This window comes from Chelon labrosus, assembly GCF_963514085.1.
Source record: "Chelon labrosus genome assembly, chromosome: 19".
In the NCBI taxonomy this organism is placed as follows: Eukaryota; Metazoa; Chordata; class Actinopteri; order Mugiliformes; family Mugilidae; genus Chelon; species Chelon labrosus.
In genome coordinates, this window is record NC_140352.1 from 1,734,723 (window position 1) to 1,755,845 (window position 21,123).

General features: G+C 45.2%; 2 protein-coding genes across 2 annotated transcripts; one reads left to right on the top strand and one right to left on the bottom strand.

The window, feature by feature from the left end:
• The first annotated feature begins 25 nt into the window (after positions 1-25).
• stambpl1 (STAM binding protein-like 1) lies at positions 26-11,621 on the top strand. Its single transcript, XM_084567841.1, has 12 exons — positions 26-466; positions 2,368-2,507; positions 4,101-4,318; positions 4,403-4,481; positions 5,282-5,377; positions 6,247-6,462; positions 6,705-6,855; positions 7,111-7,235; positions 7,485-7,622; positions 9,207-9,319; positions 9,407-9,506; positions 10,036-11,621. The coding sequence occupies exons 2-12, from the start codon at positions 2,391-2,393 to the stop codon at positions 10,090-10,092; spliced, it is 1,410 nt and encodes a 469-aa protein (XP_084423967.1). The 5' UTR covers positions 26-466; positions 2,368-2,390; the 3' UTR covers positions 10,093-11,621.
• Positions 11,622-12,257: 636 nt separating this feature from the next.
• acta2 (actin alpha 2, smooth muscle) lies at positions 12,258-17,839 on the bottom strand. Its single transcript, XM_084568010.1, has 9 exons — positions 17,802-17,839; positions 14,807-14,986; positions 14,569-14,697; positions 14,370-14,480; positions 14,199-14,283; positions 13,919-14,080; positions 13,630-13,821; positions 13,350-13,531; positions 12,258-13,112 (listed from the first exon to the last, which is right to left on the bottom strand). Exons 2-9 carry the CDS (start codon positions 14,933-14,935, stop codon positions 12,969-12,971), a joined length of 1,134 nt encoding a protein of 377 aa, XP_084424136.1. The 5' UTR covers positions 14,936-14,986; positions 17,802-17,839; the 3' UTR covers positions 12,258-12,968.
• Positions 17,840-21,123: the final 3,284 nt, after the last annotated feature.

Sequence of the window (21,123 nt, forward strand, 5' to 3'; positions counted from 1 at the left end):
CTTGGTCCCTGAGGATGTTAATTAGTGTCTTGTTGTATTTATACATTTAATATTTGTTCTGTTTTAATCGCTCCTTGGTTTGGTGTTTAAAATATGTGTCAGAGTGAGACATCTGTCCAGGTGTTCTCGCATCTGTTGGGGAAGCGCTAGAGCGCATGCGCAGACAGGTCACACCCCTCCGCTGTTTAACCGGAAGGTGGGAGTGAGTCATCTGCCTCCAGGAACGATCTTCGGGACCACCATCTCCGCCGTGAGTCGGTGTTTTGAGCCGCTACCGGAGCTTTGACGCGTTCTCGCCGCCGCCGCTGCTTCTTCTTCCTCCGTCTCGGCGGCTCCACGGTGGAGCGAGTCCGCGGTCCGCCCGACACCGAGCCCCGGTCCAGTCTGGATCCACACGCCGCCTCTGGGCTCCACATGTGGCCGCGGGATGCCGACAGGCAGCGGACGGAGAACTGACAGCGAGCCGGTAAATCCATCCGTGAGTGTGTGTGACCTCTCTGAGCGCCGGAGAAATCAGCTGTTTGTCTTTTTATTCTTTAAATCTCATGTGCGCAGTCTGGTGTTTCATTTAACCCTTTATTTATTCACAGATTAACGAGAACTAGAATAAAATCACGGTTATTATTCTGACTATTGATCAGTCAGCTGATTAATTAATGAATTAATTGAACATCAGGATGCATCAGTTCTGGAAAAACATCAGAATTAGAAAAATAAATAAATAAATAAATAAAAGCCTTTGTTTGATACTTTAATCTGAAAGGAAGCTGCTTTGATACAGCAGGTTCACAACTTTTATTTTGAAAAGCTGCACTCAATATTTGAAGTACTAACAATTAAAAGTCTCTTAATAATTATTATCCAGTAAAGGTGTTAAAGGTTCATTTTCACATTAGTTCAGGAGTAAATACATGAAGATATTTAAGAAGTAAAATCACTGTTGGTATTTGAGTTTAAATCATTTATAGAGTGAACTGATAAGGTTTGAATAAACAGAAGCAGAAGTTAAATGTTTTAACAGCAGCTTACAGTTTATTTCCTTTTTTATTTCTACTATTAATCAATTAATCAATTAGTTTATTGACTAATTAAGCTGCACATCCACTAATATCTTCTTCAAGACTTCAACTTAAATCTAAATTACCAGTCTTTCATCTCTAAAACCATCTTGATAAGAGTGACTCGTCATTTTATTAAGATTTAAATTAAAAGGCGGCGTCCAGGACTAATTTAACATATAAAACAATGAAACCAACATCTTCATGATTTCACGACGTCTGTTAAATCTAGAAGTGACTTCTTTCCAGAGTCGTGTCTGAGGCCGGTCACAGGTTTGATTTCCTGGTGCGATCCTGAGCTCACCGTGTCGCTGAGCTCTTTTCTTTTATGCAGCGAAGCAGGTTGAACAGCAGCGTGAATGTGGTCCAGCAGGTTTGACTGAGTCACTTTAAAACCGTCCAGTCAGCATCAGGCTGAGGGAAGCTGCTGCCAGCGCCACCTGGAGGCGGCACCGTCACCTGACACAGCATAGGTCAGGAGGTTTGGAGCCGTCAGCTGGGATTAGAGGAAATAAAACTCTTCTTTGATGAAACTCTTTTAATGTGATTGAGACCTGCTGCCTGTAAACATCTGTACCTGGAGAACAGGTGTGGATCAGACTGTCACAGACAGAAACGTCTGAGGATGTGAAAACTGTGGCGACGTGAAATAAAATGAAGTGAAAGTCTCAGCGTGGATTCAGCAGGTGTGGACGTGGCTCTGCGTCCTGCTCATGTAGAGGAAGACGAGGACAGAGGAGACGCTGACTCTGGTTGTTCCTCTGATGATCGGCTGTAGAAAGTGTTTGTGTTTCATTGGTCGTTTACTTTAAAGAGACTTCAGAGATTTAGATTTCACAAACTTCCCTGCATCTCTTCTTCTTCTTCTTCTTCTCCTGGTCTGCAGCCTGGATGTGCACCTGTTGCCATGGTGACATCATCCAGGCCGGGTGCGTGTAGCAGACGGCGCTGACGACGGCGTGAATCAGAGCCGTGTTTTCTCTGTTTTTATTATTTTTTTGTCTTTCATTCACACGTTGTCTCTTTGTTTAGACTCTGAAACGCCGTGAGGAGGGGGGACTTGTCTTCTTCTTCTTCTTCTTCTTCTCCTCGTTGTTAGAGCAGATGACTCACTAGATTGTTAGTTACCAGTTGCCGTGGTAACCGAGCTGAAGGCCGAGCAGGCTGCGTGACGATGATGATGATGATGATGAACTAAAACAAACTCACAGTTAAAGGAACATTCCACCAGAACGTCTCACTAAAGACTCGTGTTGTTGTTGTTTTTTGTCTCCCCCCCCTCACCCCCCACCCGCCCCCCCCCCTACAGTGAAGCATCATGGGAGGTGGCAGATGGACGAGCTGGCCGTGGGCCGACCAGTGACACACACACACATACACATTACCACACACACACACCCACACACACACACACACACCATGGAACAAAGCTTCAGCTTAAACACACTGGTGAGTCCTGAGTGTGTTATTATGTGTGTGTGTGTTTACGTGTTTTTCTTATGTTGTGGGGACGTCACATGAAAACTTGAGGATTAGTTTAAGATTTAAACTGTTCAACCTGAAACTGACGACGCTTCTCTACATGCAGAGCTAACATCTGAGGACCAGGAAGGAGAAGCAGTAGCTGTAGTAAAAGTTTTAAATATGATCTTCATTGCATAGTTAATAATAATAATAATAAATGTTAACAGGTGCTTTTCACGGGGAAATAAATAGAAATAAAGTGTTCCCTGTATTCCTTCCTTAAATAACGTCAGTGATTAAGGTGGATTTTTTCGATCTCTCTTTATCGGCGTCTCTGCCCCGTCTGCCGGGGGGACAGAGGGTCTCTTATCCTCCTGCACGGTCAAACACTCGAGGATCTCCTCATGTAAATGAGCCGAGTAACAAACGCTGCATTCAGGCTCCAGGCAGCGATGGTAAATCTGAGTTCTTCTGCCTGGAAACAGAGTTCAGCTCAGCTGTGAGGTGTTTTTAATACCAGGGCACCTCCAACACATTATTGTCCTCAGACTGCCCCCCCCACCACCCCCCACCCGCCCCTGTCTAGTAATAAAAAGCTCATGTGTGCTAACTGTCCACCTGAACACCAACAGAACCACTGACCACGTTCTTTATTATTAAAGTGAATCAGATGTTGGACAGAGCTCTCTGTGAGTTAGCTTAGTCAGCTGTTTGTTCCTGGAGACGAGGCATCTTTAGCTTGTCTGATGCCTGAAAAAACAACACTTTCAGCTGTCTCCATCTTTGCGCGGTTGCCACGGTTACCGATGCTAGGCAGCTGCTTCCTCCTAGCATCCACTGAGGCTAGCAAGCTAACCGGGTGACTAATGTAGAAAATGAAGAGATGAGCCCGTCTGGAATATCGACATATTTTATCAGACATGTTATAAAATGAAAACTTTATTCGACAAAATTACAAAATATGAACTGACCGTCCACCTCCAGCGTTTCTGAAACACGTCAGCAAACGCAACTCGTGAACTCTGAGCTAGCGTCAAGTTACAAGGTCGTGAATATCGTAAGGGGGCGGTGTTCACAAGAGGGGACCAACAACGATTTAGATCAAACATAAAAGATCTCCAACGTTAACATTTCACGTCAGACGATCATGCTACGTTAGCTTAGCTTCTTGGAAATGTTGTCTCAGCCGTTGTGTTGCTGCTTCTCCTCTGGTTCTGGTTCTGGTCGTACGTTGTAGATGAGTTTAGTTCGTGAATCTGTTTCTTACCGTCAGATAACATCACTGGATGGATTTAGAGAGTCAACACTTTGTCTCTTTGTCCATATTTGAACATTATCATTTAGTTTTTATCAGTTGATGAAACAGTAAAACGTTTTCTCATAGTTCATAGTTTAATTTTGTTGTGAGAATCAACTTCAGTCAGTGAATATATTCAGTATTTCTTCATAGATTGTAGATTAAATTGAGTACATGTCAGGTAATCAGAGACCTGACTGTCCCCATGTTGTCGTATATATTGACGTTTGTTTTTAGAGAATAAGTCCAACTTCCTGAACCCCTGTGTTGGTTTTGTGCAGAAGAAGCTGGCGGCTGAACCCGACTACACCGACGTGTCTCTGACGGCAGCGGAGCGCGTCCGGGCGCTGGCGAAGATGGGATGCAGCGTAGAGATCAACCAGGACATCACGCCCAGACGCTACTTCCGCTCTGGAGTGGAGATGGAGCGCATGGCGGCGGTTTATCTGGAGGAGGGCAGCCTGGAGAACGCCTACGTCCTCTACACCAAGTTCATCACGTGAGACGACACCTTGACGTAGCAGACGCCAGGACGGGACGTGTGCCGTGGATTCGCTTTGTAACTGCTGCTTTTTGTGCTCAGTCTGTTTGTAGAGAAGCTGCCCAGTCACAGAGACTACCAGCAGTGTTCAGCCGTCCCAGAGAAACAGCTCATCATGAAGGTAACTGTTTAGTTGTGTAACACTTGAAGCTAGTCCTCAGACTTCTTCTCTGAGCTCTTAAGCTAACGGTTCCAGGGCAGAGGTTTTCAGACTAGCTAATCTGTGGATCTGGAGATTGTTCCTAGTCTTCTAACTAACTTTGATTAACTTTGATTAAGGTCTCTCGGCCAAGTATACTTGTGTATACAAGGAAGTTGGTCTCTGCATTTATCCCATCCGTGAATTAGTGAACACACAAAGCACACACTAACCCGGAGCAGTGAGCTGCCATGCTACAGCGGCACTCGGGGAGCAGTGAGGGGTTAGGTGCCTTGCTCAAGGGCACTTCAGCCGCTTTCTATCGGTCAGGGGTTCGAACCGGCAACCCTCCGGTCACAAGCCCAAAGCGCTAACCAGTAGGCCACGGCTGCCCCGCTAGAACGAGTCCTTTCACCCAGAGCTGCTTCTTAGATCTTTGGAGGTCTACGAGACCAGTGTCAATTTAGTTTGGATAAGGGGCGTTAGCCTATCTGATCTCAGTTAGCATTAGCTACCAAAACTAGCGAGCTGCTACAAGCCCTGTGGCTACAAATTAGGTGGAAGAAGCATCAACCTCCAGAACTTTACTGGTTACATGAAGTTATCGCCTCCTGACTTTTTACTGACACAGTGGACAGAGTGGATGATGGGTTAGCATTTAGCATTTAGCTAAAACTGTCCATAAATGTAGTTCCTGGAATGAATCCTTGTTGTGAATGCTAAGACATAATAAGCTTAAGACAGTGAAGGGACGTCTAACGTTTACTCTCTCGTCTCTGCAGAAACTTCAGGAAGTTGCGTTTCCTCGTAAGGACGAGCTGAAGAAACGTCTTCAGGAGAAATACAACAGGGAACACACCGAGTACCTCAGAGCCCAGGTCAGTGTATGTGTGTGTGTGTGTGTCGTCCAATCAGATTACACCGTGTGTTTGATTGGCAGCTTGTGGTTTAGCTGTTAATCAGATTAAATGACAGATTGATTGACGGGTTGTTTTGGTCTCAGAGCTCTCATACAGGCAGCTGTTAGTGTTATCTGTTCAATAAAACTCTGATTGTTGATTATATAGTGAGGATTATGGGTATTATCCAGTGGAATGGGCTGTACATGGTGAGTAGATATAACATGTATGATTTTAATGTTGTGTTAGCATACAGTGTACTTGTCACGTAACAATCTCCTCCTCCACGTTGAAGCGTAAGGTCTTTGAGACTTTTAACAAGTAGTTTATGGATCTTAAGACCAGTCACGTGCTTTATATTATTTATAATTTAAACCAGAGGTGCACAATGCGTTGATCGTGACCAACCGGTAATGCGAGGAGATTGCGTGCTAAAGCGATTTAGATGTAAGTCCATCATCTATCCATCCATCGTTATGGAATTTGACACTTGGTTGACGTATAATACGATGACGGATTGACAGGCGCATGTGCCGTCAAACGAGTGAACTGCTGCAAAAGTCTAGCGAACTAAATTGTTAGCCTTCCAATTTAAATCGACAGAAGAAGGGCTTTAGAAATGAGTGTTGGACCAAGTAGGAAACCAATAATGTACCACTTCCATCTGGAAAGGGAGGAGGAATGTATTGAATTGTATTATGCTAATAATATACAGAATATACACTGTGTGGGCACCCCTGATTAGAGCTATTCTTTGCTTATAAACTTGCTAACATAAGCTAGCGCTATTGTTTGTGAAGTTAAAGAGTAGAGTTTTATACATATCAATGGTTCTGCTGTTTCCTCAGAGTCAGGCGGTGGTAGTGGATGGGTGTGGCCAGCACCTGCAACGGCTCTCCCTATTGGACGAGGACAGGAGACGGCTCCTCCTACTGGAGGAGGAGAAGCAGCGCGTCGCCGCCCTCCGACGCATGCAGATCGAATCGGAACAGTTTCGATACTTCGAGGACCAGCTGAGGCGTCAGGAGCTGGCCAATAGGAGAGGAGAGGAGGCGGAGCAAAAGGTAGCAACACCTGTGTTTAAACTATCGCTACTTCAATGTTGACTTCTACTGTTGGTACTACTCAGCGGCTGATAATGCTGAAGCAGATTTTACTAGTACAAATATTTCTACAATGAATACTACCATTACAACTACCACGTAATCTACCAGTAATTAATTCCACTACTTCTGCCTTTACTGTTTCCAAAAGTTTTTTCTAGTTGCATTAGCTGTATTGTTGCAGTACCGTGTTTCTCCTGCAGGCGGACACCAAAGTGCCTGAGGTCACGGATGGCTCCTGTTTGTCTCAGCGGCCAATCAAAGCCAGCGTACGATCACAGGGGGCGGACCCTAACAGAAACAGACCGCCTGCTCCGGTCAGCCAACCGGCCGCCACGTTGGCGGGAGTACACGGTAAGTACAGACAGGAAAGAGATGAGAGTATGAACGATCTGTATTTCAGCCACCAGGGGGAGCTCCACTTTAGAGGAGCTGTCATGGCGTCCACAAGTTGAACTAATCTGGACCAATGGGACCAAAACATAACACAGAGTTCCCCTAACATTTACAAACACCCTCCAACACTTTGGTTCACTTTGGTTACTCCTCCCACTGCTCCTCCTGTAATTTACGGTGAATTTAATGTGAATTTCTGTATGAACTGTGCAGGTCAGAGGGTCGAAGGTCTCAGGCGGGTGGTCATTCCCAGAGATCTGACCTATCGTTTCCTTTTGTTGGCCGACTCCAACACAGCCAGAGGAATAGAAACCTGTGGAGTCCTCTGTGGACGACTGGTGAGATGGCTTTCTGTTTGCGGGATGCTTACTAATTAGAAGGTTTGTTATAGGTTATTATAAGGAAAATATGCAGGAAATATGACTGGTTCTGGACTAGTGGTTAGAGAAGCTCTTTGGATCCACCGAGTGCTCCCTGGCGTTCCCTGCATGGCTGCCTACCGCTCCAGTTATGAGTTCTATGTAAATGTCTGATGACTGGCAGCTAAATAAGTGAGCACTGATTCTGTGACTGTCTCTCGCCCTCAGACGCACAATGAGTTCGTTCTTACTCATGTCGTGATCCCAAAACAATCAGCTGGTCCAGATTTCTGCGACATGGAGAACGTGGAGGAGCTGTTCAGTTTTCAGGACCAACAGAACCTGCTGACACTGGGCTGGATCCATGTATGGCTACATGCTAAACACATGCTAACTACACTCTAAAATCTATGTTAAATGAAGTTAAGATAATGCTAAACACAAGCTAACCGCAAAGAGTTTTTTAAATATTCAAAATACTCTTCCTCTGGAGCTTTAACTCATGTCCTTCGTGGTCTCCTTCACCACACGGAGTTATCCCTGTTATTGTGAAACTGTAGCCTGGTCGTCACCATTCTACGTTTCCGCCCAAAATTTGATTTCGGTCTGCACGTTAGTCTGGCACAATGTAATAGGAATCTGTCTCCGTAATGGGCGGATGCTTATTTTGAGGTTTAAAATCATTGGAGTTCCCTTAACCAATCAGCAACGTTTGGTAATGACGTATATTGTGCGCCGGAGTTCAGGCTCTTACGCTTACCACTTCCGCTTCCAGTTAAATAAATCAAACTTTTCCCAAAGCCAGTTGGAAGGAGAGCTACGACGTCCGTGCCATTTATAAAATTGACAAGACAAGCCTCTTGTTCTGGTTTTAATTCCGTGATGCTCTCGAGAGTTGAGACAACTTCGCGGATGGCTTCTAGCGTCTCTTCCTCCGTCGCCATTGTTGCTATGCTATGAACTACAAGCTTCGCTGGCTGGACTACAAGCAACTCGACATGCGAGTTTCACGTCATCACTCAACTGTTCGCTGATTGGCTAAGACCGCGCGGTTACACGCGAACCGCAGAAGGGCAATTTGGCCAGACTCCGTGGCAGACCGAATTCAAATTTTGGGCGGAAACGTAGGATGGTGACGACCAGGCTAGTGAAACTGTAGATGAACACATGAACTTGTGAACAAATTCAGAATAATGTTTTATTCTCTGCAGTTTTGCGGACCTTAATATCAAACCACATTAAGAGGCTAGTTCTCTCAAATTTAATAAACATTTGGGATCTTAAACTTATCTTAAAACACACATATATGATTAATCTGTTATTTTATCTCTTAATCGATTGTTTTTTCGATTGATGCAAATGCTCCTTGAAACAAAACAAATGTTATGTTTTCGACAGTTAGGCTAACAGTTCCCCCCTATCTCCAGTTTTTATGCTAAGCTAGGCTAACCACATTCAGACAGATGAGAAACATGTGACGCTGGAGAAGATGGAGAACACAATAATTCAAGAATCAGTTTACTGTTAAATAATAATAAAAAACAAAATAATGAAGTATCGATATTTATGTCCCCACAACGTGACTGGCTCCAGGTGCTCGTAAACAGTTGAGGTCCCCTTAATGCCTGTGGGACGTCAGGTGTGGTGTCCCGTAAACAAACCACGCACCACCCGCCCACTGATCGCACTCACAGAAAAATGAGCTTTGTTGTACTTTTCCTTCTGCTTCATTTGCATGATCAAATGTCACCATGGCAACAAGTGCCTGTGGTCGAGCAACAGATGAGTAGCGCGAGGGAGGGATAGAGATGAGAACAGATGGACCGAGTTCTCACTCTGCAGCGACGCTGGTGTTAATCACAGCAGAGAGTCAGCTGTTAGTGTTATTGTAGTTTTGTATGTCTGACCCCTGACCCCTGACCTCTGACCTCTGACCTCTGGTGTGTTCAGACTCATCCTACCCAGACGGCCTTTCTCTCCAGCGTCGACCTCCACACTCACTGTTCCTATCAGCTGATGCTGCCGGAGGCCATCGCCATCGTCTGCGCTCCTAAACACAACGAGTACGTCCAACACACAGACACACGGTAGACTTCATTTCCCATGAGTCCTTTCAGCCCTGGTGATCTAACTCTGACTCTCTGTCACAGCACTGGTGTGTTCAGGTTGACCGGTCAAGGGATGACGGAGGTTTCCGGCTGTAGGCTCAAAGGTTTCCATCCTCACTCCAAGGAGCCTCCTCTCTTCGCTGTGAGAACCTTTGTCTGAAACTTTGTTCTGTCTTTATGTGGAAACTGACGTAAAATGGTGGTGCAGCTAACTTTGGCAAACATCTGACGCTAGTTTACAGTCCTGAAGGACTCATGCTGTAATGGCCGATCTAAAATAAATATCTACAGAAGATTGGTCTTGGCTGAGGCCTGATACCAATCCAATCGTTTTAAAAATGCCTGGTTCTGCTCTGATACCGATCTCCTGATACCGATCGTGGCAGCCCTTCTCTGCTCTGTCATCATAGTTTTTAAATCTAATCCAAAAATCTGATCTAACATCATGGAGTATGAATCTGGTATTATCTAGGGCTTGTTTTGACAGAGCTAGTTTTCCCCTACGTCCAGTTTTTATGCTAAGCTAGGCTAACCACATTCAAACGGATCAGAGACGCGACACTTAACAACACAGAGAACATTCAGGCGTACTGTTCCTTTAAACTTGTGAAATGAAATAGCTGCAGGTGATCTTCAGGTGTAACCTTTTTGTAACTGTCTCGCCCTCTCAGGTGTGTAAACACGTGGTGGTCAGGGACTCAAAGCTCAGCCTGCTGGACCTCAGGTGACAGACAGGAGGCGCTGTCCATCTGTTTACTGCCAGGCTTTTACTCTGAAGAGGAAACTGTGAAGACGCTGCCTCTGCGTGTTTTTTGAATGAAGTGTTTTAACACATTTGGTGTTTTTTTTGTGGAATTTGTTCGATGGAGTTGTTTGTTTGCTTCTGGAATCGGCTGCTGGCTGCACACACACACACACACCTACACACACACCTACACACATGCCTACACACACCCACACACATACACAAATCTCTATTTTTCTGCTTTTGCTTTGCAGTTTTAAAGTTTCTGCTGCGGTGTTTGGTTTTGCTGTGTTCAAAGGATGTGAAGAATTATCAGTAGTTGAAGTGACAGAGTGCCTTCTCCTGAAATAAACCCACGTCACACGTGAATGTCAAGACGAGTTTACACAATCTGCTTGAAAAGGAAACTTGAAGACAAAATAATCCTCTTATATTTGAAATATATAAAGCAAAAGAGAATACCAATGGTTTGTTTACAGCAAAAGTGCACTTTTAGACATCATTTTATCTCCTTAATGCTGCTCCCACATTTTTACCTGGTTCCTGAACGCCCCACACTGACATCAGCAGAGATTTATCTCAGTTAAAGACATAAAAGACATTAACAAAAGAGTAATATGTAAAATCGGAAAGGGAAACAACACATGGAAGTATTTTTTTTAAAAAACATGAATAAAACATTCAAAATGCCTCAATCTGCAGTTTCTGTTCAACATGTTCGTAGCTCAAGTTGCTAATAATTCTGAGAGCTGCGTTTGTTTGACACCAACCCACCAGCTGGGGGCGCTGCTGCACAGAGGCGTTTAAGTTTAGTTTCAGAATTCGTTTTCTTTTTCATCAGCCCTCTTTCCACCAGTGTTTCCTGGCTCAGGAGTTTCTCTTCTTCTCTCTTCGAGCATCTTTTCCTCCAAATGTTCAAACCCCACGAACACAGAACAAACCACTGAGCTGCCTTCGGTTATTTTTCACAAAATAAATTTAGAGATAAGTTTAATCTGCAGCTTAAACCTCTGTTACATGAAGGAGCTGTTACAGACGAGAAGGCGTCTTCAGCCGCTGTACTTGATGTTTCTTTGTAGGTCGTGTTTGTGTTCAGTGTCGGTAGTTTTAATGTTTCACGGTGTTTCAGCTGTGGGGAACTTTAAAATTAAATTAATAATTAAAGTTTTACTGATGTCACCTCACGTGCATCTCATCACAATCCACCATCTGGCTTTCTACCTGTTCTGTATATAAATCCTCTCAAATGAAACTATTTTTCTCTAAATTTTATTCCTATTGCTGGTTGATTTATTTTATTTTATTTTTTAAGGAAGTGTTTTAAACTCTCTAACAAACCTCCAGAAGTGTCAGGAATGGAGGAGTTTTCAGTTTGTGCACCAGCAGACGTTTTAATGTTCAGGTGTTTACATGTGTGTGGTTTTTTGTTTTTGTTTTTTTTGCAGAGTTTTCTTGATTGCTGTTTTTAAAACTGACTTTTTTTCGGTAATAAAACACCAACTGCTGCTCCGACCCGTCACAGAGTCTTGCTTCTGTCTCACTGGAATGTTTTATTTTAAATCCTCATCTAGATGTAATTAGTAGGAAACAGGAAGTTACCGAACCACTGAGGTAAACCAACAGCTAGCTGCTAATACTGATGCTAATGCTAATATTAAGTTAGCATGTTTGGAAATGATAACTTTACCTGATTCAACTTTTAATTAAACTGTTCAGGAAACAGGAAGTTACTGAACCACTGAGGTAAGCCAACAGCTAGCTGCTAATGCTAATGCTATGAAACATTTGTGTATTTGAATGACCACATGAAGATTGCTGCTTATTTGTGTCACCTTCCTTTCTCTTCCAGTGCTCTGGTTCTCTAAGCTGAACAGACGGTGGTCCGACCAGCGGCAGCGGTGCAGGACAACATAACAAAACCCCTAAAGCTCACCATGAAGAGTCTCAGGTATGATCCCGTTAGGTTTCATAACTTTGCAGGTTGTCTGTGAAGATTCTCAGTCATCTGCGTCGTGGTTTATCTCAAATGAAGCGAAAACAAAGACGTGTTCCTTGAAGACGTTTCACCACTGTGTCTTCTTCACGACAAAAGATTTGATCAGCAGTTAAATCGAGACGTAAACAAACGACCAAACAACCGTTTTCTTGTATGAGCTCTTTATTTTCTTCCTGGGGCAATCGATTGTCACCTACAAGTTGTTCACGTCACATCACATCACAAGCCACCTTTTCACTTCTTATCATGCTTCTAATGCAGAGGCCACGCCCCCCCGTTCACCTACCCAGAGTTCAACAGCAGTGACATCATCGTAACAATGTGTGACATCATCGTGACGCCGCGTGACATCGTCTCAACATCGCGTGAATGTGCTTTACTCCCCAGTGATGGAAGACAACACCAGCGGGCGACATTCAAGCTTTATTCATCAAAAAATAAAAACACACTTCTTGACAAGACACAGTACCAACATGGAGGACAGAGGGGGCGGGGCTACAGGTGGAGCAAGGGTGAGGGGGTGTTTAAAGATGGAGGACAAGCGGCACATTCACAGTTTTAAGGTGAACAGAGAGGGAGGATGTTTGGGCTGAAGACGTCCTGATGGACGCTTTGAATTCTTAAAGATTCAGATCTCCAAAAACACCCGAAGGTACAAAACACGACATCGCTTCCCTTTTTTATTTTCACTATTTAACTAGGAAGGGATTTTTAGCATCTTCCCAAATACCAAAGAAATTGCCGACTTCCTGTGTGGATGTTTTTGGGGAGCTGATCTGGGATCTGTTAGCCGGTGCTCGGTGCAGGTTAAAATAAAGACGGTGCTGGTGGAGGGCTGAAGAACGAAAATGAAGACGGATCCTTTAGAAGCACTTGCGGTGGACGATGGACGGACCGGCCTCGTCGTACTCCTGCTTGCTGATCCACATCTGCTGGAAGGTGGAGAGGGAGGCCAGGATGGAGCCGCCGATCCAGACGGAGTACTTCCTCTCAGGGGGGGCGATGATCTGAGGGAAGAGGGGAGAGGTAAAGTTTAAACTCTCTTCACTGAATATAAAAGCTAGCTAAGATGGTTGGCGTCCGTTTTAACAAGTTAGCTAGCATTTTGTTGCTTTACAGTCTGGCTGACACAAACAAACTGACAGTTGACAATCGTCTGCTGAGGTTAAGACTGAGCTGGTCGTGTTGTTGCACCGATGTTTTACCCCGTAGCTAGACCGAGTCTATGCGATCTTTGTCTTTACCTTGATCTTCATGGTGCTGGGGGCCAGAGCGGTGATCTCCTTCTGCATACGGTCAGCGATTCCTGGGTACATGGTGGTTCCTCCGGACAGCACGTTGTTGGCGTACAGGTCTTTGCGGATGTCGATGTCACACTTCATGATGCTGTTGTAGGTCGTCTCGTGGATTCCTGCCGACTCCATACCTGCAGAAGCACCAAGGACCAGGCACATGATTAGATGGTTTAGCTCCATGTTCTCAGTCACACAGGTGAAGACATAAACAGGTAGAGGAGAGTCTGACCGATGAAGGATGGCTGGAAGAGCGTCTCGGGGCAGCGGAACCTCTCGTTGCCGATGGTGATGACCTGACCGTCAGGAAGCTCGTAGCTCTTCTCCAGGGAGGACGAGGTGGCTGCCGTCCCCATCTCGTTCTCAAAGTCCAGCGCCACGTAACACAGCTTCTCTTTAATGTCACGAACAATCTCCCTCTCAGCTGCAGAGAGACGAACACAGAGACAGACGGGTTCAGACGCACTGTGGACAGGTGGGTTACCTCAACGTGGTGGGCGTGTCCAGGTGAGCCGACGCACCGGTGGTCACAAAGCTGTAGCCTCGCTCGGTCAGGATCTTCATGAGGTAGTCGGTGAGGTCGCGGCCCGCCAGGTCCAACCTCATGATGGCGTGAGGCAGAGCGTAGCCCTCGTAGATGGGCACGTTGTGGGTGACACCATCACCTGAGTCCAGGACAATACCTGCAGGACGGAGGGACGGGGACAGATGTCAGTGGAGACAGATTGGTGTGAGGGGAGTTACAACACGTATATTTCTTATATAATTAATAGTAGGAGGAAGTTAATGGTGTGGTCCAACCTGTGGTGCGACCAGAGGCGTACAGTGACAGGACAGCCTGGATGGCCACGTACATGGCGGGAACGTTGAAGGTCTCGAACATGATCTGGACACAGACGGCCACACATATGAACACCAGGAAGTATTTACCATGAATGAACCTGAGTCAGCGTGTCAGCCGTGCTGCTCTACCTGTGTCATCTTCTCCCTGTTGGCTTTGGGGTTGAGGGGGGCTTCGGTCAGCAGGGTGGGATGTTCCTCTGGAGCAACTCGCAGCTCGTTGTAGAATGAGTGATGCCAGATCTGACCAATCACAGAGCAGACACATCATCAGACTCCAGCACACTGATCAACGGGTGTTTTTAACCGGTTTGTGAACGGGGAGCCAGACCTTCTCCATGTCGTCCCAGTTGGTGATGATGCCGTGTTCGATGGGGTACTTCAGGGTCAGGATACCTCTCTTACTCTGGGCCTCGTCGCCTACGTAGCTGTCCTTCTGCCCCATGCCCACCATCACTCCCTGAAACAGACACATCAGTCAGTTCTGGGTGCAGCACAGAAGCATTCGTTCATAATATTGTGCACAGTGGATATTATTAGACATAAAAACAACAGTTATGTCCCGTCACCTGGTGCCTGGGCCGACCCACGATGGAGGGGAAGACGGCTCGGGGGGCGTCGTCTCCGGCGAACCCGGCCTTACAGAGACCGGATCCGTTATCACAGACCAGAGCGGTGCTCTCCTCATCATCACACATGACTGCAGGGGGCGCTGTGGACGAGCAACGACACTACGACACCGACTCACACTGCGGAGGAGGACGAGAGGCGAGAGGTCAGAGGTCGGTGAGTTTAAAGACACAAACAGACGCTCTGCAGGAGGCGAACGAAGCCCGGAGACACGGAGCTGTGGCCACCTGCTGGAGATGCTGGGTACTGCATTAAATATGATGCACACTTTAAACACATTCAGAGAAATAATTTGAATTTGAGTCTGATAGTGAACGTTTGGTCTTTTAGCTGACACATATCACTTTTACACAGATTACACTTGAGACTATTGATTGTTACTGGTGCTGTATTAATAAATTAAACCGAATTTCTTTTAGAGGCTACATGATTCGCTCATAAATCATCACTCTTCATTTGATTTAATCTGAAATTAAAAAATATAAATAACAGTCCAGTAAAAGAGCATGAATGTAATTTAATGAATGAATTAGTGTTTGGAGCTGACCTTGGTCCAACAGGTAAAATATGATAAATATATCACTTTTAATTATTGTAGATTATTTTCCCCCAGATAGATTAGTTGTCTCTGTCCTAATGATTAGTATTTAATAGAGACACGTCTAATCAGGTGTAACTGGGATGTAGGAAGGAGTGAAAACCGTAATCCATGTTTGACCAGGATGAAGATTAAATGCTGAAATAATATAAAAATACCAGTGTTAGGTATAATGAGTAGTCCAGATTGAGACATCGCTGCTTCACGTCCACACACAGTAAAAATCAGACAAACGTCTCTTTGTGAATCTGAAATAAAACCGTTTAAAGACCCAAACGGCGTCTCCGTCTCCTAAAGTGGAGTTGTGAGGTTTTCACGTGACACACCGTCCACTACTACTGCCCTTTACTCAATGAACAAGGCACTCTGGGAAAACTTCCTAATTAGGGCATGAAGCCGAGTCCTGACTGTGTTTGGTATGCTCTCTCACCCTGTACTCACTCTACCTCGCTCGCCCTCCCCCTCTCTCCTTTTATGCCCCCTCCCTCTCTCTCTCTCTCTCTCTCCATCTGTCCTTCCTCGTCTCTCCTCATCTCCCTCTCTCTCTCTCTCTCTCCTTCCACAGATGACTTTAGTCCATATTTAGTCATGAATTTTGGGAATCAAACATTTTCCTGATGTTTCTGCCAGCGGAGCCTCACGTTAGAGGACGTGGGTTCACTTTGCCCTCAGTTTCGCCTCCTTCTCTCTTTAAAGACTTTAAAGTTTGTCATGTTGTTGAGTTCCTATCAGTCACTTTCATGTTTCCACTCATTCATATATTATTAATTACACTGATTGTGCATTTATTTCAGTTTAATGCTCTATGATGTAAATGTTAATTTATTTTGGACCATTTCATTTAGAAACATTCATCAGTTAATTTAATAAGAAGATTTGGATCCACACTTCCTGGTTCTTGCTCTTCCAGCCAATCAGTGAATCAGATTTCAGGTTCAGGACATTTAAAGTTTCATTAGTTTTAGTTTTGATTAAAAAGCAACTTGTTGTCACTTGGAGACAAACTGAACCCGCACAGCAGGCGGCGCTGCTGCAGTGTTTCACCAAAGTTTATTATAATCGTACGAATTAAACGGTTTTATTTTGTTTTTTTAGGCATTATTATTTAGTCAGATTAAAAGTCTGCAAATACGACAATAGAATTTGATCAGACTTTGTACTGGACGTGTAAATAGAGCCATCGTGCATTTGTAAAACGATTATTTTAACAGTTGCCTTAAAGTCTAATAATCCATTTCAGTATCTCATCTTCTGTTGTTTTGTTGTTTTTTGCAGAAAGAGCCGTGTTTGAAAATTATAAAATCATTTTTATTTCATGTTTCATCCAGTTGAATTTCTCATCAGTCAGCTGTGCAGACAGAACACAACCACTGCCGACTGGCTCCTGAACTATTTCCAAGTTCAATCAAATAGTCTCATAATAGACCTCAGACTTTTAATATTTTAAAGTTCGCTGTAGCTCAGTGAGTTCGTTCTGTTTTAGTCTGAGCTGTTAAATAAATCCAGACGTTCTGAGCTAAAGCTTCAGGTGTCGGTTCAGAGTCTGAGGACACACCCGGGAGGTCAGTGAACGCATCTCAACACCCTTCAGGTTCATCCAGATAAAGAAGTGAAGCAGCGTCAGCCAGCAGCAACGTCTTGGCAATCTGAACCAGCAACTGATCTGTCTGATCTGACTCCAGCAACAGGTGCAACAGCACGGAGGACACGAGGCAATAAAAACCAGAAAGGAGGCAAAGAGGAGGAGAGGCAGACAGGAGGCGCAGAGGATGAAGGCAAACGAGCAGAGGATGCAGGAGCAGGAAGAGGAGGTGGGAGGTCATGAGCTTGGACGGCAGAGAGAGGAGGAGGTGGAAGATGGAAGAGGAGAAAAACTGCAGGCAGAGTGAAGGTAGGAGGTGAAGTGGGGTCAAGAGAGGAGGCGAAGAGGAGCAAAGGAAGAAAGAAAACACCTTTAAGAGGGGTTTGCTAATTTTTCAGGAGGTGCTGCTGCAGGAGTTAAAACAAATGTGATTTAAGAGAAAAGAAGATTGTTTCCCACGAGACTAAGAGCAGAGGAGCAGCAGGAGGTGAAAGACAAGTCATTTGAGTTGTATGAATAAAAGACAGAAGGAGGTGAAGAGGAGGTGAAGCAGGAGGAGATGAGATGGATTTAAAAAGGATGAAAGACGACACAGACGAAGACAGTTTGCAGCTTTTTCCACATTTACACAAAAAAGAGAAGAAGAAGAGAAGAAGAAGAAGAAGAGGAGGTGATGGAGGAGGTAAAGAGGAGGTGATGGAGGAGGTAAGGAGGAGGTAAAGAGGAGGTGATGGAGGCGGTGGTGAGGTCTTACCGTGGCAGTGCAGGGCCTGCTGGGACGTGGGGGTGGGGGCAGGACAGAAGTGAGAGTCTGAACGGCTTCGGCCCGAGTTTATCAACCCTCCACCTCCTCCATCCATCCCTCCGTCTCTCCCTCCATCCCAAACATGGCCCAGGCCTCCTCCCTTCGCCCTCCCTCCCCCCGTCTCTCCCCTGCTGGATTCCTTATAGGGCAGGCCCTGAGGGAAACAGCCAATCGGGCGACTCGTGGCGCCGCCGGACTTTCTCCCATCATTCATTGCATTCCTCTGAGAGAGAGAGAGAGACAGAGGGAGAGAGAGAGGGATGAAGGAGAGAGAGAGAGTATTGATATGTGGACAGTAGTTCAGGCATTTAAAGTCTAACTCAAGTAAAAGAAAAAGAAAAGCTAACTCTGAGTGAATGCTCACACAGTTGGGGGGCGGGGTCGTACCTAAGCTACAATGCTAACGCTAGCGGTGCGTCGCTACACGTCTGTCAACTAATTATCGTTTTATCTGAAGTATGAATTGTAAAGATGGCCGACATAACTTTCCCCACTTTAGTAAAGAACGTTTCCCAGAACAGAAGCTGAAATATCTGCGTCGCCCCCTGGTGGCTGGTCGTAGTAAAGGTCAAAGGTCAAACCTGGTCGTGTTATTATCTAATTGATCAGGTTGTTGCTGATTGGCTCTTAGATGCTATAAAAAAACAAAACGATGCTCTGGATGAAGATGTTTTTATTTATGTGTCTAATTAAAAGACGTTTAAACGTTGTAGAGAGTCAGACAGTGTTCTTAATGCTGGGACATATTCACAGTTTTAATAGAAAAATAACATAAATATACAAAATAAAGGCAGTTGTTGCATGTCTTTAGACTTTATCCCAAACAGTTTACATCCCTTATGTAATAACCGTCCTGGGTAAACCTGCATTAAACTGTTCAGGAAGCAGAGGTGCACCATCAGGACAGGTGCTGTGAAGAAAAGACGCTTTGACAGATGTAGCTAGGCTGGACATGGGGGGGATGCACGCTGAGGTCTTTACCTACAATGAACAGAGATTTTCCAGCTTTGGCCAACGAGCAGCCGAGCTTCATCACACAGGTGAACCTCAGGAGAACAAAGGAGGGTTCTCAGTGGTTTACCCACAAAACAAAATGTTAAAGAAGAAGGTCAACTGGACTTTGAAGACGTTTAATCCAGGTCTTCACCTCTAAAGGTCCTCATGTAACGTCTGAAACTAGCGACACTGGTCAAACAAAACGTCTTCAACTAACTCTCCAGGTCCTGTGTTCTTGTTTCCATCGTTCTGGTTCTGGCGTGTCCCGCTGCAGTGATGAGTGATGACGTGCAGCCGTGTTGACTGTCAGCAGCCGTCGGCGTGAACGTGTTGATCCGAGCCGTCTGCAGGTCTCTGCACCTCAGCCACGCATGCAGCAGCAGCAGCTAAACTCCAACCTGACGGAGACCAGCTGAGTCCTGGTCCACCCCAGAGCAGCTGGACCACACCGGCAGTTAAACCGGGTCAGGTTCATTCTAACGGAGGAACCTTTACACATGAATGAGCTCCGGTGACTGAGTGACCTGGTGGTTTAGGTTTTAACTTCCTGTCTGCACCAGGACGGGCTTCAACTGTGTTCACTCAGCTTGAGGTTTTGCACCAACGTGATGTTTGAGAACAGGATCCAGGCTGAGGGGAGTTTAGCGTCGTGCAGCTTCAGTTTCAACAGTTTTAAGCTTTTAAAAGGAAATTAGTTTGTTTTGTGCTAACGTTCCAGTAATGGTGTTAACAGAATCTAAATTACTTTTTTAAAATATCCAACAAAGGTTCAAAAAAGGCAACTGGACTTGTAGAGTTTTTTGAGAAGACGTTTCACCACTCATCCGAGTAGCTTCTTCAGTTCTAGGGGACTGGTGGGAAGTCTGAGGTTTAAATAGGAACTCCTACTGAAACTTGCTGGTTATGCTAATAAGTGAAGAAGCTACTCGGATGAGTGGTGAAACGTCTTCTCAAAAAACTCTACAAGTCCAGTTGCCTTTTTTGAACCTTTGTTGGATACACCATGACCTGGATGACTGAGAACCTTCACAGACATTTTTTAAAATGCTAAATGCTATCTATCTATCTACTGCATCTATTTGATGACTTTAACTTCTTGTTTCTTCATAGATTCAGATAATAACACTAATAACTGAATGTGTGATGAGGCCTGATGACTGATTCCAGAGTGAAGCTCGTTCTGTTCTATCATTCATTTTAATATAATAATCTGCAGCGTGCTGGTTATCGTCTGAAGCAGCTGACTCTCACACACGTTTCAACCTTCCTGCTTTGACCCGGTCTCCATTCTCAGCTGTGCCGCCGCCGACTGATTTACGCCGATGACGCCGGCCGACAGTAAACATAAAGTAAACGTATCGTGTTGCAGACAAACGTCGTCCGACTCGCTCTCCGTCCTCCGAGGGGGACTCGATGATGTGTAAACATGATTCTCATGATTTGTGTTAGAGAGGTTTTTATACAAATACATGACATGACTAGTATCTTCAGGAGGCCTGCAACAGGTGGTGGCCTGGTCTCAACGTCATGAAGACAGTCTGGATGAAGAGACGCTGAGACAGACCGAGACCACAAACCATCGTTTATTCATTCTAGAACATCATTCATTCATCTTCTGCCTCTTGTCCTGTGAAGGGTCATGGGGTCTGCTGGAGCCTATCCCAGCTGTCATTGGTCTAGAGGTGGGGTACACCCTGGACAGGTCTCCAGTCTATCCCAGCTGTCATTGGTCTAGAGGGGGGTACACCCTGGACAGCTCTCCAGTCTATCACAGGGCTAACACAGAGAGACACTCACACCTACGGCCAATCTAGAATCACCAATGAACCTAACCAGCATGTCTTTGGACGGTGGGAGGAAGCTGGAGAACCTGGAGAGAACCCACGCAGACACAGGGAGAACATGCAGACTACACACAGAAAGGAACCAGTCGACCCATGGATTAGAACCCAGAACCTTCTGGCTGGGAGGCATCAGTGCTAACCACCACACCACTGAGCCGTCCTCTAGATCTTCATGTTGTTGTGGAAATAATTGTTCAGATGAAGATGAAAAATGAGAGGAGCCTTCATTTTGTTTACTTCCATCACTTCCTGTTTCTCTTCTCTGGTATTCTGAGCTGATCAACCAATCAGAGACCAGCATCGCAACCTGAACCAGATGAGAAGCTGCAGACTTTAAAGAGTCCTTTAAAGAAAGATGACATTAAGAGGACGTCTCAATCTCTAGTGTAATGTGGTTTTATTATCTAATGTCTGTCCCTGCTGATGGACAT